The sequence below is a fragment of the Loxodonta africana genome, chromosome 20, assembly GCF_030014295.1.
Source record: "Loxodonta africana isolate mLoxAfr1 chromosome 20, mLoxAfr1.hap2, whole genome shotgun sequence".
Classification (NCBI taxonomy): domain Eukaryota; kingdom Metazoa; phylum Chordata; class Mammalia; order Proboscidea; family Elephantidae; genus Loxodonta; species Loxodonta africana.
In genome coordinates, this window is record NC_087361.1 from 73,444,662 (window position 1) to 73,464,070 (window position 19,409).

The 19,409-nt window shown below is 38.6% G+C and overlaps 1 protein-coding gene across 2 annotated transcripts in view; it reads right to left on the reverse strand.

Annotated features, from left to right (window-relative positions):
- Positions 1–19,409, reverse strand: part of IPO9 (importin 9) — a 56,451-nt gene that overhangs the window by 29,557 nt on the left and 7,485 nt on the right. Inside the window, exons 2-4 of one of the 2 annotated variants that reach the window (XM_064273397.1) lie at positions 6,947–7,008; positions 6,646–6,732; positions 5,694–5,910 (exon numbers count right to left, since the gene is read on the reverse strand). In XM_064273397.1, the coding sequence (XP_064129467.1) occupies positions 5,694–5,910; positions 6,646–6,732; positions 6,947–7,008 (366 nt within the window). The remainder of the gene's footprint in view (positions 1–5,693; positions 5,911–6,645; positions 6,733–6,946; positions 7,009–19,409) is intronic. The other variant, XM_003410220.4, reaches the window with a different exon arrangement.

Below are 19,409 nucleotides of genomic sequence, written 5' to 3' on the forward strand. Positions count from 1 at the left end.
CCTTAACACATATATATGAAAAGAGAATCTGTAAAAGAACTCTGTAAGTCCTTATGAGGGCAATTTGGGAAAATTCTGTAACAATCTAGTTTGTGCCCTCCGTCAACATTCAGATGCATTTCTAGGTCTCTTTGTTTTCAATATTCTCTCATGGCAAGCTATTTTGACGCACATGATTAAAATATGTGCACACCTAACAGGACTCAACTCCACTCTGTATATGATACTCTGCTTAGTGGGTGACATTTATTGATCTAGAAGTCAGAGTGCGATGGTAACCGGAACAGAAGGGGATCTCCTACACGAATTGGCAAAAAGCAACATTAATGCAAAAGGAGACTTGAAGGTGAGAGAAATACGGGTCACACCTTTCCGTTCACTCCCCCTTTCCCCCCAGAACCACCATCACCACCAATAACAACAGCAAAACACAAGGCCTTGAGGCAGCATGAAGGGCTCTGGATCTCACATTACTAAGCATTAGAAACACTAACTTGAGTTCCAATAACTGACCTTCTGTTTACGCTATCTGATGCTTTTCCTGGCTCTTCCACATGACTATAAAAACAATCCTAATCAGTTGGGACATTTTGTGCGACCCCAATACTCCCCAGCATGTTTTCTCCTTTTCAAAGCGGGTGAACGAGAGCTTGACATAACTAACGCCATGAAGAACCTGTAAGTTTTTCTCCTTCCTCTGCCAGCCTCCTCTTTCACATACCTTTGTTAATGACTTTGTTCTGACCTAATGTTAATGACTTTGTTCTTTATTTTAATCTGATGCAAATACCTTCATTTTGTTCTGTCCAAACACCTGTGACTTACAACCCCCCCACAGGAAAATTAGAGCCCAGGTGTCTGATATGTATGTCTTTAGCCTGATAAAGAGATGCCGAGCATGCATCTCTTCAGTTTGATAGTCTTTTGTCACTATTTTGTAATGAATAACTCCCCCAGCCAGGCCATCTGCTGACTACAAAGGCACTTCTAATCCTTGTAAAATTCTATATAAACTCTAATGTAAAATTGTTCTTTGGGACTCCTTAGAGACAGTCTGTGTTGCTGCTGGGTCCCGGGTGATGTATACACCTCCTGAATAAACTTTCTCACTCCTTCTGACTTGGAGTACATTTTATTGGCTCGACTGCTCCAGGGCACGGACCCTAATTGGGTGACATTTTGCAGGAGGATATACAACTAGAGATGCAAGTTGGCATTTTCAAGGTTAATATACTCACAAATTTTGGGCAATATCAATCCTCACAAATTAAATGAGGATCAAATACTCTAGGCTGAGTCTTCTGTACTAGCTCTGGTTTCTTCCTGAGGAATAAATCTGGAGTGTTGAAGGGTAAGTTAACATTTCGACTTCATTTAGAATCCCAAGTAGTCCAAACAAATACGATAGATGGCATATTAACGATAAGCAGGTTTTATGAAAAAATGTAGTATAATTAAATTCTACGAATAAAGTACTTAATCACCTTTTTTACCCTCTTATAATCATTCCTGGTAGCCTCAATTTATTAACACTTTATAGGCTTAAGTACACAATAAGTTTTCTGAGGTCACTCAGCAGATCAGAAAAGGCTTGGGCTACCAGCAACGCTTCAATTTCCAAACTTCTTTGAAACTGAAAAAAATGCTGAAATTTGTGGATCAAACATTTCAGTCCTTAGCTGTGTTTGCACTTCCTTCAAATCACAGGTCTTAGTTAAGCCTTTTTCATAAATAGATGAGTTTGATGGGAAGCCTCATTAAGGGGGAGACTGGGACAGTATCTTAAAAACTTAGAAGAGAATCAGCTTCCTTTCCTAATGGACTCCTGTCCATATACCAATGACCTGCTACCATCGCACATGTCTGAATTTCTTTTGTCAGAGAAGTATGCCCTTGTCTGAAACTATATGGAGCAGCTATTTGGGGATGGAGACTGGCTGCTATCCATTCCATGTCTGGTGAATCTATTACAAAAGGACAGAAATTTCCCTGTGTCTGACAGAGGAATGATCTCACTGAACAATAATTTTCTAAAGTCAAGCACCATGAGGGCTCATCAGCATCCAAACCAGTATAAATGCACAATTACCTTTTTCTCTAAGGTTGTCAAAAAGGGGCTGAACTTTGTTTTGGAAGATTGAGAGGAAATAGGCTTCCTTCCCTTGATAGAGAACATATCTGTTAAATGGCATTCTGGCACCATGATGTTGTAAATAAAGAATCTTAGAAGGTCAATTCCATGGACAGAGGTGTATGAAATTGCCTGAAAGGGTCATAAAAGAGAAGCAAGGGAAATAAGCAGGGAAGTGAGGGAAGTGAAAACCCGAGCAAGAATCACCTTGACCTTTTGGTAAGTGCTTTGCACTTGAGTTAAAAACTGAAGTTTTGTCGGGTAATAATATAGTGGGTAGCTCAAAAAGCCAGCTGGGGCACAGGAAGAGGGGGTTTTGAAACAAAAAGAAAGGAAGGATTAGCTTTTGGACATAGAATTCATATTTTCTACCATTAATATCAAATGGACTAGTAATATTGGGCCTAGATGCTAAATTCAGTAAACTGAGATTTTTCAAAAAGAGTAGAGCTGGCATTCACAATCAGATAAGAACACATTTCAGGAAAGCTATCAAATCATAGAGAAACAGATAAGATATGGGCAGACAATGCTAGGGGCCCTCATACATGGCATAAATACAATACAAACCATAACTGAAAGGACCCTCAGACATGGCATAAATACGATACAAACCATAACTAACAATGCACAAACACCAGAAGATAAACTAAATAACTAGAAGCTCCTAAAAATTAAACATTTATGCTCATTAAAAGACTTCGCCAAAAGAGTAAAAAGAGAACCTACAGACTAGGAAAAAATTTTTGGCTACAACATATCTGACAAAAGTCTAATCTCTAAAATCTACAGAATACTTCAACCCCTCAACAACAGAAAGACAAATAATCCAATTTAAAAAACAGGCAAAGGATACAAACAGATACTTCACCAAGAAGACATTCAGGCAGCTAACAGACACATAAGGAAATGCTTGCAATCAATCATTAGACATTAGAAAGATGCAGATCAAAACTACAATGAGATACCATCTCACCCTGACATTACTGATCAAAAAAACCCAGAAAGTAACAAATGTTGGAGAGGCTGTGGGGAGACTGGAACTCTTATGTAACATCAAATGGTACAACCACTATGGAAAACGATATGCACCTACTTAAAAAACTAGAAATAGAAATACCATACGATCCAGCAATCCCACTCCTAGGAATATATCCGAGAGAAGTAAGAGCCATCCCATGAATAAACATATGCACACGTGTTCATTGCAGCACTATTCACAATACTGACAAGATTGACTCAACCTAAGTGCCCATCAACAGATGAATGGATAAATGAATTATGGTACATACACATGATGGAATACTACCCAACAATAAAGAACAATGATGAATCTGTGAAACATCTTACAACACGGATGGATCTGGATGGCATCATACTGAGAGAAATAAGTCAATCACAAAATGACACTGTATGAGATCACTATTATAAAAACCCAAGGAAAGGTTTACACACAGAAAAAAAAAAAACGTTTGATGGTTACGAATAAGTGGAGAGATGGGAGGGGAAATCACTAACTACATAGTAGACAAACGTTAACTTTGGTGAAGGAGATGACAATACACAATACAGGGGAAGTCAGCATAACTTGACCAAGGCAGAGGCATAGAAGCTTCCTAGACATATCCAAACACCTTGAGGGACCAAGTTACTAGAGTTGAGGGCTGGGGACCATGGTCTTGGGGGACATCTAGGTCAACTGGCATAACATAGTTCATAAAGAAAATGTTCTACATCCTACTTTGGCGAGTAGCACCTGGGGTCTTAAAAAGCTTGCGAGCAGCCACCTACGATACATCTCTTGGTCCCGTTTGGAGCAGAGGAGAATGAAGAAAACCAAACACATGAGGAAAATATTACTCCAAAGGACTAATGGACTACATGAGCCACAGCCTCAGCCTATAAGTACTAGGTGGCGCCCGGCTTTTACCAATGACCACTCTGACAGGGATCACAATAGAGGGTCCCAGACAGCACAAGAGAAAAATGTAGAAATTCAAATTCACACACACAAAAAAGACCAGGCTTACTGGTCTGACAGAGACTAGAAGAACCTTCAAGACTATGGCCCCAGGACACCCTACTAACTCAGAACTGAAGGGATTATAGAAGATTAGAGAGGCCTGTAAAACAGATTACAGTCCTATAGGGTTGCTATGAGTCAGAATCGACTCGACGGCACTAGGTTATAAAACAAAAAAATAACACAGGTGAGGATTGTGCTTCTCAGTTCAATTAAAGTATATGAGACCAAATAGGCAACACTTGTCCAAAAGCAAAGTTGAGAAGGCAGGAAGGGACAGAAAAACTGGACAAATGGAAACAGGGAACCCAGTATAATAAAGGGAAAGGGGGAGTGCTGACATATTGCAGGGACCGCAACCAATGTTACTAAGCAATTGTGTATAAATTTTTGAATGAGAAAGAAAAAAAAAAAGATATGGATAGGATGTACACAAGCCTATACGAACAGAGGGAAAAGGTCATATCTAAAAGATCAAAAACGATATGGCTAACGTTCAGGTAAGGATTCCTTGAGGCAAAACAAACATTAATTTCATCCAGGGGGACAGGAAGCAGAGCCAAACTTGTGAAAGACGGGAAAACTCAGGCCGTACCTAGGGATATATGAAAGTAGGTTCTGGGATGTACTGATAGATTAATCAGGATTAGAAGAGGTATCCACTAAACTTCCTTCAACTAAAAGTTCAAATATTTATATCGATTTCTCAGAAGAGAGAAAGGAAGATAGAGAAAGGAAGATACCGAAGGCTGCGTACTCCCTAAGCTGGCCAAACAAAGGTCGGGATTATACATCTACACGATGTTTGTGTACTTTCTTATTATTTCTATAAAAATTCCATTTCACTATTTTCTAACCTGGCTGAACTAAGTGGAAAATGATATATAATGATAATAATAATCATAATGGCTAAAGTGTTTCCCACATGTCAGTTACTATGCTAAAAAGTTTTCATAGATTAGCTCATTTAAACTATCAAAATCCCCTTTGAGGTAGACATTATCATTATTTTATATACAAGGAAACTGAGGCTTAAGAGGCTAAATAACTTGGGTTGAGGTATGGCCAGAATACGAATCAAAATCTGAGTGCTTAATCACCATGCCGTTACTGCATTCTTAAGTGGTAAGGTTTGGTAGTAAAAGCAATACTATACCAACTTAAGGAAACCCTGGTGGTGTAGTGGTTTAAGTGCTATGGCTGCTAACCAAAGGGTCGGCAGTTCAAATCTACCAGGTGCTCCTTGGAAACTCTGTGGGGCAGTTCTACTCTGTCCTATAGGGTCGCAATGAGTCGGAATCGACTTGACAGCACTGGGTTTGGTTTGATTTGGTTTTGGTATACCAACTTAATTCCCTGGAAGAAACCAACGGAGCTGGAGGGTAAACAGACACTAAAACTAGGACAGAGTAGCGGTATCAGTGAGAGAGCTATGAATTTCCATTCCTACTGGTCTGGGCCACTCCTTGGCATAGCTTCTTATAAGTACACTGTCACTTGGGGTCCAAGTACCATTACCAGAGAAAAGGCTTCCCGTACCTGTCAGCACTCGCATGGCTCCATGGACTGCATTTAAATCTCCGCTCACCAACATCTCCATGAGCAGGTTGAAGAGTTGGGGCCAGGCTTCGGGCCAGTCCCAGTGAGCAATGGCTGACACTGCATAGGCCACACTAGAGCGCACCTTGCTTATTGATTCTCTCAACCCATTGGGCAACAGCTCCCGGATAACAATTTTTGCCTGTAGAGGAAAAGCCTATCTTCCATTAGACTAGGTTATAAGTGATTGGCAGAGGCAAGTCTTGTTTATGCATTGGAAAAACAACGCGTACAAGATAACTGCATATTTAATGAAAATTCCTATACACAAACTTGACAAATAATTCACTCAAGAGTTCATCTGTGATCTTACGCTGTCTATTACAGTAGCCACTAGCCATATGTGGCCATTTAAGTTTAAATCAAATATAAATAAAATTTAAAATTTAGTTTCTCAGTTGCACTAGCCACACTTCAAGAGCTTAGTAGCTATATGTGGCTAGTAGTTAACAGTACTGGACAGTACAGAGTACATTTTCATAACTGTAGAATGTTCCAATGGACAGCACTGCTTTAGACCTCGAAATTTCTTGAGAGTTTACGACATTTACACAGCACTGCGCTAAGTAGAAATATTATTTCATGTACTCTTCAACCCTCTGAAACTGGTGTTTTAATTCTGATTTTAGAGATTTAGGAAACTGAGGCTTAGAAGTTAAATACATTTTCAATATCTCTTAGCTAGTAAAAGGCAGAACTAGAATTTGAATACTGACTAGTGGGGTATCCAAGCTCTCTCTTCTATAGCGTGGTGTCCTCAATACTAGCTACCAATCTCCTTTTCTGTGTAGACTTTTGACTGCTCCATGTTGTCAAAGAATTTTGATAGCTTAATCTCTTAAGGTGGCCCCTTAAATCTCTACAAGTAGACAACTCTCATGGCTCTCCTTACCCTTTCTGTAGTTTCAGGAGGCCTAAATTTCTCTGACTGGGCACACCAGTGAGTCTCCACATATTGCTTCAAAATGACGGATGCCAGCTGTGAAGAGAATAAACCAAGCAGTACAGCAAGAAAAAGACTTTCTTCACACATAAAAACCATAGACACAGGCTGATATATTTGAAGTATATCTGAATCTGGTATAAAATCCTAAGTTATTTATAAGTTGGCCTTTTTCTTTCTCTTTCCCATAAGAAAGTTTCATTACTGAGTAAAGGGAAATTGCTTATAAATTGGGCAAGTCTGGACTTACCTGACGGATTGCCAGTGCCCCCTGGGGATCTACGGTCAGCTCTGCCAAGTGCACACCGAACTCTGAAAGAGAAAACTTCATTATGAGTCTAAGAACACCCAGGAAAGTCATGTGGCAATCTTGGGTCCTAGTGGCGCAGTAGTTAAGAGCTATGACTACCAACCAAAAGGTCGGCAGTTCGGATCCACCAGTCGCTCCTTGGAAACTCTGTGGGGGCAGTTCTACTCTGTCCTACAGAGTTGCTACTATGAGTCAGAATCACCTCCATGGCAATGAGTTTTTTTTTTTTTTTTTTTAAACCTGGCCTGATGTCAAAAAGAAAGATTTCAGAATGCAACTACATCTGTTGCTTTTAAAAGTGCTGACAGCTGTTAAAATTGATTCTCTCAATACAAAAAACAGGTTGGCCTGCAGAGCATAGCTTTTTACAATGAACAATTCCAGCACTCTCTCCTTTCTCCAATCACTGCACAGCATCTTCCAACCATCTTTCCCACCAAGATGAGAACAACGGCCTTTTAGATCAGTGAATGCAGTATCTAATTGAAAACTGGTACTATCTAACACCAAGGAAAACTTAAAAGGTGAAATTTCAGGAACTGCCCAGATATATACCACCAGATACGAGATGATTAAGTCTCAAGAAAACCTGGCTTCAACAGGCTTAGTCCTAAAAATACAGGTGTTGCATGTGAAAAGTTTCTAACAAGCAAGGTAAACAGAAATCCCGAACTGCAAGGCAAGAGACAGTTAACTCATTCCTAAATTTAACTTGAGATTTAATTTACACTTGTAGTCAATCAGCAAATATTTATTTGTGGAAAAGGGAAGAAGAATATAAGACCAAGAAGGCATCATAATTTCCACATATCACATTCTCGAGCTATGCTATCCAGTATAGCAGCCACTAGCCATAGTGGTTATTGAGTACTTGCAGTGTGGCTAGTAAGAACTGAGATGTGCTGTAAATGTGACACATATACCAGATTTCCAACTTAATGTAAACAAAAAACTAAAATATCTTAATAATTTTTATAACAATTACATCTTCAAATAATACTTTGCATACATTAACTGAACATAGTATTAAAATTCATTTCACCTGTTTCTTTTTACCTCTTTACTATTAAAAAAAAAAAAAAAAAAAAACCCATTGCCGTCGAGTCAATCCTGACTTATAGTGACCCTAGAGGACAGAGTAGAACTGCCTCATAAGAGTTTCCAAGGAGCACCTGGCGGCCTCGAACTACCAACCTCTTGGTTAGCAGCCATAGCACTTAACCATTGCACCACCAGGGTTTCCCTCTTTACTATAGCTACTAAAACCCAGAAATTCAAAAATTTCATATGCGACTCACATTATATTTCTATACGACATTGCTGTTCCAGAGAATGAACAGCAGCTTTTCAGAACTGGACGACTTTGGTAGGTGCACAAGATTCATCACTCCCATTTGAAGGGTGCTATGATTTTTTTTTTTATGATTTAGCGTGGTTAAGACCATGCACTCTGGAATTGGGATCGTAGGTGCAAATCCTGAAGCTACCATGTCAGACTTCAGACAAGCTACTTTTACCCTTTCTAAACTTGTTTCCTCATCCACAAAATATGCACTAAAGCCAAAGATGAGGAAATTGAAGATTTTTACCAACTTCTGCACTCTGAAATTGATTGAACATGCAATCAGGATGCATTGATAATTACTGGTGACTGGAATTCAAAAGTTGGAAACAAGAAGGACTAGTAATTGGAAAATATGGCCTTGGTGATACAAATGATGTCAGAGATCGCACAACAGAATTTTGCAAGACCAACAACTACTTCATTGCAAATACCTTTTTTCACCAACATAAATAGTGACCATACAAGTGGATCTTGCCAGATGGAAAATGCAGGAATCAAATTGATTACATCTGTGGAAAGAGATGATGGAAAAGCTCAATATCATCAGTCAGAACAAGGCCAGGGGCCGACTGTGGAACAGACCATCAGTTCCTCATATGCAAGTTCAAGTGAAACAGAAGAAAATTAAAACAAGTCCACGAGAGCCAAAGTTTGACCTTGAGTCTATCCCACCTGAATTTAGAGACCATCTCAAGAACAGATTTGACACGTTAAACACTAATGAGTGAAGACCAGATGAATTATGGAATGACATCATGTATGAAAAAAACAAAAAGTCATAAAAAAGACAGGAAAGAAAGAAAAGACCAAAATGGATGTCAGAAGAGACTCTGAAACTTGCTCTTCAATGTCGAGTAGCTGAAGTGAAAAGAAGAAATGATGAAGGTAAAGAGCTGAACAGGGGATTTCAAAGGGCGGCTCGAGAAGACAAAGTAAAATATTATAATGACACGTGCAAAGACCTGGAGACAGAAAACCAAAAGGGAAAAACACACTCTGCATGTCTCAAGCTGAAAGAACTGAAGAAAAAATTCAAGCCTTGAGTTGCAATATTGAAGGACTCTATGGGGAAAATATTAAATGATGCAGGAAGGATCAAAAGAAGATGGAAGAAATACACAGTCACTGTACCAAAAAGAACTGGTCAACATTCAACCATTTAAGGAGGTAGCATATGATCAAGAACCTATGGTACTGGAGGAAGAAGTCCAAGCTGCACTAAAGACATTGGCAAAAAACAAGGCTCCAGGAATTCATGGAATACCAGTTGAGATGTTTAAGCAAATGGATGCAGTGCTGGAAGTGCTCACTCAACTATGCCAAGAAATCCGGAAGACAGCTACCTGGCCAACTAACTGGAACAGATTCATATTTATGCCCATTCCCAAGGTTATCCAACCGAATGTGGCAATTATCAAACAATATCATTAATATCACACACGAGTAAAACTGCTGAAGATCATTTAAAAGCGGCTGCAGCAGTGTATCAACAGGGAACTACCAGAAGTTCGAGCCAGATTCAGAAGAGGATGTGGAACCAGGGTTACCATTGCTGATGTCAGACGGATCATGGCCGAAAGCAGAAAATACCAGAAAGATGTTTACCTCTGTAGTCAATAAGTTGACTATGCTAAGGCATTTGACTGTGTGGATTGTAACAAATTATGGATAACATTGTGAAGAATGGGAATTCCAGAACACTTAATTGTGCCCATGAGGCACCTGTACATGGATTAAGAGGCAGTTGTTCGAACAGAACAAGGGGATACTGCATGGTTTAAAGTCAGGAAAGATGTGCAACAGGATTGTATCCTTTCATCATACTTATTCAATCTGTATGCTGAACAAATAATCTGAGAAGCTGGACTATATGAAGAAGAATGGGGCATCAGGATTGGAGGAAGACTCATTAATGACCTGCATTATGCAGATGCTACAACCTTACTTGCTGAAAGTAGAGAGGACCTGAAGCACTTACTGATGAAGATTTACAGCCTTCGGTATGGATTACACCTGAACATAAAGAAAACAAACATCCTCACAACTGGACTAATAAGCTACATCATGATAAACAGAGAAAAGATTGAAGTTGTCAAGGATTTCATTTTACTTGGATCCACAATCAACATTCATGGAAGCAGCAGTCAAGAAATCAAAGGACACATCGCATTGGACAAATCTGCTGCAAAAGGCCTCTTTAAAGTACTGAAGAGCAAAGATGTCACCTTGAAGACTAAGGTGCGCCTGACCCAAGTCACGGCATTTTCAATCCCCTCATGTGCATGCGAAAGCTGGACAATGAATAAGGAAGATCTAAGAAGAACTGATGTCTTTGGATTGTGGTGTTGATGAAGAATGTTGAATATACCATGATAACGAACAGATCTGTCTTGCAAGAGGCACAGCCCGTAAGCAGGTTAAACACTATTGAAAATGATCTATACACATATTAAAAAAAAATTTTTTTTGAAATAACTTTTAGACTTAGCGAAAAGCTGAACAGTAGAGTTTATTGTTATTCTTCGCCCATGCTTCCCTGATGTTAACAACTTGTAGGACCTGTGGTTCAATTGTCAAAAAGAAGAAATTAACTTTGGTACAATAATATTTGCAGGACCGGGCAGTGTTTCACTCTGTAGTACATAGGGTCACTGAGCTGGAACTGATTTGATGCCACCTATTATTTTTTTAAGAACAATAATACTGTTAACTAAACTACAGACTTGATTAGAATTTCACCAGTTTTTTCCTTACTGTCTTCTTTGTTTCAGAATCCAATCCAGGATTCAACATTGCATTTTGTTGTCGTCTCCTTAGTTTTTTCTAACGTGTAACAGTTCCTTATATTTTCCTTGTCTTTCATGATCATGACATATTTGATGAGTTCTGATCAGTTCTTTTGTAGAATGTGTTTCAACGTGGGTCTGACCAAAGTTTTCTCCCGATTAGATTGAGGTTATTTTTGGCAAGAATATCAGAGAAGTGATGCTGTGTCCTTCTAGAGAGTAATTCTGTTGATAAATTTTAATACTGATGATGTTAACTTTGATCACTTGATAAGTGGGGTCTGCTGGATTTTTCCACTGTAAAGGTGCTGTTTTTCCCTGGGTAACTGATAAAAATCTTGGGAAAGAGACTTTGAGACTGTAGTAATATTCTGTTTCTTCCCACGTTCCTCCATTGATTTCAGCATCCATTTGTGGACCCTGCCTGCAATAGTTATTACTGTACTGGTTGCCTGACGGTGACTTTGTAGTTCCTTTATTCCCTCTACATTTATTAATTAGATTCTTCTGAAGGAAGAACTAGCTCTTCATTTATTTACATATTTATTTTATACCCCGTATGGACTTATGAATATTTATTTTACTCAACGGGTTTCCATACAATATTATTTTGTTGCTTAAATTGTTCCAGCTTTGGCCGTGGGAACTCTTTCCAGTTGGCTTCTCTGTAACTTCGGACACACCCCCAATCCTTTTCAAGTATGCTCTTATTTTCTGGTATCACAAGATGTTCTAGGCTCCCCTTGTAGTTTCCCTACCCAAGACCTGGAATCAACTTCTCCAAGGAGCCCTGGTTCTTTTTTTTAGAGAACGGTATTTAGAAACCAAGACTTGGGCACTGGGTTGCTCACTGCTTCTGGGGTATTACTGTTCCTCGGCCCTCTCAGCAAATACACATATGTATAATGAGTCGGAATCGACTCGATGGCAGTGGGTTTAGTTTTTTTTTTTTATAATAACCTATTCTTACACACTATCATACAGATACCTCCATTGCTAACCCAACACCTCAAGATTCATTCTACTCTCCCGCCTTCCTTATATGTAACTTCTTTCTCTGACATTGATAAACCTGGCTCTTTATAATAAATTTTATTAGTTGTTCAATCTTAGAATAGATACAAGATAATTATAGAACTATCAACCCATATCCTTTTGAGAATAAATTTATTAACTAGAGTACAATTTTTGTGTATAGTTATTTTTTACTTTAGCCTTAAGGTATGTAGTCAAAGTACTATTTTCCCAAGTTAGTAAGGTTAGTATTTTTCCTTCCCCATCACCTCAGTACGGTTATGTTATTCATTTGTAATATAGTTTGGTTCATTTGTTACTACCGTTATTCCATTTTGGGTTCCCTCCACTTTGTCTGATGTTCATTATTTACTTATTTTGGGGGGGGGTACGTGAAACATTACTACAATTCTCAGAGTCAAAGCTATACAAAAAGGCATACATTAAGAAATGTCACTTCTCTTATCCTATTAACTTATTTCCATTAACCTCTTCTTTCCAACCCTTCCCCATGCACTCCAACATAGGTAACTAGTTTCTCTAGTTTTTGGTTTATCCTACCTGTATTTCTTTTGCACAAATGCATATATACACGTGTATTTTCTTAAATTCCCTTCTTTTTTTTTTTTAAATTGTGCTTTAAGGCAAAGTTTACAATTCAAGTCAGTTTCTCATACAAAAACTTATACACATGTTATGTGACCCTAGTTGCTCTCCCTACAATGTGACAACAGCACACTCCTTCTCTCCGCCCTGTATTTCCCGTGTCCATTCAACTAGCTCCTGTCCCCCTCTGCCTTCACATCTAGCCTCCAGACAGGGGCTGCCCACATAATCTCATGTGTCTACTTGAGCTAAGAAGCACACCCCTCACCAGTATAATTTTATGTCTTATAGTCCAGTCTAATCTTTGTCTGAAGAGTCGGCTTTGGGAATGGCTTTAGCTTTGGGCTGAGAGAGTCCGGGTGCCGTTACCTCTGGGGTCCCTCCAGTTTCAGACAGACCATAAGTCTGGTCTTTTCACTAGAATTTGAGTTCTTCATCCCTTTTCTCCTGCTCCATCAGGGATTCTCTGTTGTGTCCCCTGTCAGGGCAGTTATTGGTGGTAGCCAGGCACCATCTAGTTCCTCCATTCTCAGCCTGATGGAGTCTCTGGTTTATGTGGCCCTTTATATTTCTCTCGGGCTCATATTTTCCCTGTGTCTTTGGTGTTCCTCATTTTCCTTTGCTCCATGTGGTTTGGGACCAATTGATGCATCTTAGATGGCCACTTGCCAGCTTTCAAGACCCCAGATCCCCTTCTTTTTTACATGAAGAGTTGTATATTATACTCTTTTGCATTTTGCTTTTTTCAGTTAACATTATAACCTGGAAATCATTCCAAATCAGTGCACTCATTCTTTTTTTTACAGCTGCATAATATACCATTGTGTGGGAGAACCATGATTTATTCAACTACTCTCTTATGTACAGGCAGTTTGGCTATTTCTGATATTTGCTTTTATAAACAATGTTGCAATGAATAACTGCACACATGTATTTTCACATTGTGTATTTTCAGGCAGATTCCCAGAGATGAGACTGCCGAGTCAAAGGTAAATGTGTATGTTGTACTGTTAGGTGTGGCCCAATACTCCTCCACAGTACTGTACCAATATGTATTCTTACCAGTACTGTCTAAGAGTGTCTGTTTCTCCACAGCCTCAGCAACGGGATGTGGATGTGTTACGCTTTTAAATTTCTGCCAGTTTTATAGGTAAGAAATGGTAGCTCAATGTTGTTTCAATCTGTAGTTCTCTAATCTGGTGGCACAGTGGTTAAAAGCTTGTCTGTTAACCAGAAGGTTGGTAGTTTGAATCCAAAAGCCGTTCCTTGGAAACAACTTGACGGCAACGGATTTGATTTTTTTTGTTTAATCACAAGTGAGTGGAAACATTTTTTGTATACTTCAGGGTGTTATGTTTTTTCTGAGGAGTGGGTGAACTGTTCATGTCTTTCCCCTACTTTTCTGTTGGGGTTTTGGTCCTTTATTCCTCAATTTTTTAAAGTTCTTTATAGATTAAGGATATGACCCTTGTGTGTGGTATATGTCGTGAAAAATTTCTCCCAGTTTGTCAGCTATCTTTTGACTTTTTATATGGTGATTTTGCTAAGCAAAAATTATGTAGTCAAATTTATCAACGTTTTCTTTTATTGCCTCTGGATTTTGAATCAGTTAAAAACCTTTCCATATATCAATATTAAAGAGAAATTCACTCATTTCTTCTAATACTTGTGCAGTTTAATTTTTCACATTTTGATTCCTAATCCATTTGGAGCTCATTTTTTGTACATGGTGTGAGGTATGGATCCAATTTTACTTTTTCCCAAAAGGCTACCAGTTGCCTCAACACCACTTATTAAAAAGTCCATCTTTTACCCCAGTCATTTGAGATGCCACCTTTATCATATATTAATTTCTCTAAGTACTTGTGTCTATTTTTAGACTCTCTACTGTGTCTATTCATGTGCCAGTACCACAATGTTTAATTATAGAGGATTTATATAATGTTTTAACATCTGGTGAGATTAGTGTCCTGTCATAGTTTTCCTTTTTAAGTGCTTTTGGGACTATTCTTTCATGCTTGTTTTTCCCCATATGAACTCTGGAATCAATCTGTCTAACTCACTTATAATGTTCAGTTGTCCTATTCAAGAATAGGGTATGACTTTACATTTCTTCAAGTCTACTTTTAGGTTTTTCAGGAATAGTTAATATTTTTCATTGAATAGGTTTTTAAAAATACGGTATTTTAATTTTTGCTTTAGAGTAAATGTTGACCCTTTGGTCTCATTTAGATGATTTTTTAAAGGGGCACAGTACTCATGGGTGATACTGTTTATTTTATGAGCCAATCTGTTATTTAGCTGAAAGGTGACCTCTGGGAGTAGTTTCAGTTCAAAGATTAAAGGGTATCTCAGGGTGATGGTCTTGGGGGTTCCTCTAGTCTCAACCAGTCCAGTAAGTCCAGACTTTTTAAGAATGTGAGTTTTGTTCTACAGTTTTCTCCTATTCTATCAAGGTCTAACTATTGTGTTCCTGATACGAACAGCCAGTAGTGGTAGCTGAACATCATGTAGTTCTTCTGGTCTCAGGGTAGATGAGGGAGGCCGTGGTTCCTGTAGGTGTTGGTCCTACATACTAGTTTCTGAGTCTTTGGTTTTCTTCTTTCTCTTTTGCTCCTGGCAAGTACAGACGAATAGCTGTATCTTATACGGCCACTCACAAGCTTTTAAGACCCCAGACGCTACTCACCAAACTAGATATAGAACATATGCTTTATGAACTAATTATGCCAACTGACCGAGTTGTCCCACGTGACTACGGTCCTAAGCCTTCAAACTCAGTAAACCAATCTCACGACGTGTTTGGTTATGTCTAGGTATCCACAACTGTGTCCCCTGTGTGCTTTTATTTATATATATACACACACACACATGCCTACAGACACACCTATACATGCACATGTATATACACACATGTATCTACCTATACACATACATGTATACATACCTGTGTAACCACACACATATTTTTGGTTGTTGTTACAAAATTGTATGTTATAGCATTTACCAAAAATATCCCTTATTCTTTTGTACTTCTTTATTTTTGGCTGCTGTTGTTTTAAAATGATATATAACACTGTATTTGCCGTTTCTCCTTTTTTCTGGTGTACATCTTAGCGATATCAGTTACATTTGTTAAACTGTAGTAACTATTACCCTTAGCTGATGCCAATTTTCCCATAACCATAGACAAAAATTCACTATTTCTGAAAAATTGATTCCTTCTCTCCCTCCCCCTCCTGTTTCTGATAACCACTAATAATCACTGCTCTCTATTTTCCTATTCTTGTCACTTCATATAGGTAAGTTTATAAAGTATTTTTCCCTTTGTGATTATTTTGCTCAAATAAATTTTTTGCTCACTTATGGTGATTTCGAGGTTCATCCATGTTGTAGCATATATCAGAACTTCATTTCTCTTTAAAGTTAAGTAACATTCCATTGTATGTATGTACCACTTCTTGTTTATTTAACTGTTGATGGGCACTTGTGCTGTTTCCACCTTGTACCTATTGCGAATAGTGCTGTAGTGAACACAGGTGTACATACGCCTGTTCGCGTCGCTATTTTTAGGTCTCTAGGGCATATACCAGAGCCCTGGTGGCACAGTGGTTAAGAGTTAAGGCTGCTAACCAAAAGGTCAGCAGTTCGAATCGACCAGCTGCTCCTCGGAAAACGTATGGAGCAGTTCTGCTCTGTCCCATGGGGTCGCTGTGAGTCGGAATCGACTTGATGGCAACAAGTAGGGCATATACCTAGGAGTGGCAACTGCTGAGTCATATGGCAGATCTAGTTTTAGTTTTCTGAGGAATTGCCATATTATTTTCCACAATAATTGTACCCTTTTACATTTCCACCAGCAACAGATGAGAGTTCTGATCTCCCCACATCCTCCCCAACATTTGCTATTTTGTTTTTTTTTTTTGACCACTGCCATTCTAGTAGGGGTGAAGTGATATTTCATTGTAGTTTTAATTTGCATCTCTAATAATGATGAGCATTATTATTTTTTGTTTTGTTGGCCAGTTAAATATATTCTTTGGTGAAGTCTATTCATGTCTTTTGCCCATTTTTTGACTGGATTATTTGTCTTTTGTCTTTAAGTTGTAGAAGTTTTATGTATATTTTGGGTATTAGATCTTTGCTGGATATATGATTCCCAAAGACTTTTTCTCAGTCTGTAGGTTGTCTTTTCACTTTTTGATAAAGTCTTTGATGAATACAAGTTTTTAACTTTTATAAAGTCCCAGTTGTCTACTTCGTCTTCTGCTGCTCGTGCATTTGTTGTTGTACTTGACAATCTATCATTAAAAAATATTAGGTCTCACAGCTTCTTTCATATATTTTTTTCCAGGTTCTTCACGGTTTCAGATTTTACATTTAGGCCTTTGATCCATTTTGCATTAGTTTTTGTGTATGGCGTGAGGTATGGCTCCTGCTTCAGTTTTCTCCATGTGAAAATCCAATTTTCCCAGCACCATTTGTTGAAAAGACTGTTCCTACCCCTTGGACAGGCTTAGCACCCATGTTGAAAATCAGTTCTCCATAGATGTATAGATCTACTTCTGGGTTCTCAATTCTGTTCCACTGGTGTATGTATCTGTTGTTAAACCAGTACGAGGCTGTTTTGATTACTGTAGCTGTATACTTAGTTTTGATATCAGGAAGTGTAGGACCTTCGACTTTGTTCTTCAAAATTGTTTTGGCTATTTGGAGTCTCTTGCCTTTCCATATAAAGTAGAGGATTAAGTTTTCCATTTATGTAATATATGCTGTTGGAATTTTGACTGGGATTGCACTGAACCCGTAGATCACTTTCAGCAGTATTGACATTTTTACAACAAAGTATTGTAATCCAGGAGCACGGGATACCTTTCCATTTAAATAGGTCTGTCATAGTCTCCTACAGCAGTGTTTTATACTTTTCATTGCAAAAGTCCTTTACATCCCTAGTTAGGTTTATTCCTAAGTATTTTAGTCTTTTAGATGATATTATCTTGTGTACTTCTTAATGACATTATTTACCTTGGTCAAGTTGTGCATACTTCGCCCACATTCAGTGTTACCTTTCCCATCACCGAAAATAACAAGTGTCTACTATCTGGAGAGTGGTTCTGCCTCCCATTCCTGGTAACCATCGATGAACAGTGGTTTCTGTATGTGTACCTACTCTTGTCTTTTTATAAAAGTGAGATCATACACTATTCGTCCTTTTGTGATTGACTTATTTCACTCAGCATAATATCCTCCAGATTCATCCACGTTATTATCTATTTTGAGAACTCATCATTATTCTTTATGGCTGCATAGCATTCTACGCGTACCACATTTTGTTTATTCTTTCATCTGCTGACAGGCATTTAGGTTGTTTCCATCTTTTTGCTATTGCGGATAGTGCTGCAGTGGACACGGGTGTGTATATGTCTGTTTATGCCTTTAGTATTAGAGCTCTAGGGTATATATCTAGAAGTGGGATTGCTGAATGATAAAGTAGTTCTATTTCTAGATTTTTGAGAATGTGCCTTACTGTTTTCCATAGCGGTTGTACTGTTTTACAATTCTACCAGAGTTCCAATCTCCCCACCCCCTCGCCAGCATTTGTTGTTTTCTGTTTTTTTTTTTTAAATTGGTGCCATTTTAGCAGGAGTAAGATGGTATCTCATTGCAGTTTTGATTGGGTTGATTTTTCAGTTGGGTTGTCTTTTTTGTTGTTGAGTTGCTGAAGTTTTCTATATATTTTAGAGATTAGGCCCTTATTGGATATGTTGTTCCCAAAGATTTTTTCCCAGTCTATAGGTTTTTTTTTTTTTTAACTCTTTTGATAAAAAGTCTTTTTATAAGCAGTGTAAACAGGTTTTTGCTCATTTCCTGTTAACTTTATTCCTGAGTACTTAATCCTTTTTATTGTTATTGTAACTGTTTTTTTTCCTATTATGTCCTCTAACTTTTCATTGTTTACGAAGCCTGTTTTTTATATTTTAATTTCATGTCCTGCTACTTTATTGACTTCTTAGGTTCTTAACCCCCTTTTTAAAAATGTTTATTGTGAAAGTTTACAAATGAAGTCAGTCTCTCATACAAACATTTATATACACCTTGCTATATACTCCTAATTGTTCTCCCCCTCATGAGACAGCACACTCCTTCCCTCCACTCTCTCTTTTAGTGTCCATTCTGCCAGCTTCTAATCCCCTCTACCCTCTCATCTCCCCTCCAGATAGGAGATGCCAACATAGTCTCAAGTGTCTACTTGATCCAAGAAGCTCATTCTTCACCAGTGTCTTTTTCTATCCCATTGTCCAGTCTAATCCCTGTCTGAAGAGTTGGCTTTGGGAATGGTTCCTGTCCTGGACCAACAGAAGGTCTGGGGGCTATGACCACCGGGGTGCTTCTAGTCTCAGTCAGATCATTAAGTCTGGTCTTTTTACGAGAATTTGGGGTCTGCATCCCACTGCTCTCCTGCTCCCTCAGGGGTTCTCTGTTATGTTCCCTGTCAGGGCTATCATCGTTGTCACTGGGCACCATACCATCTAGTTCTTCTGGTCTCAGGCTGATGTAGTCTCTGGTTTATGTGGCCCTTTCTGTCTCTTGGGCTCATAATTACCTTGTGTCCTTGGTGTTCTTCATTCTCCTTTGGTCCAGGTGGGTTGAG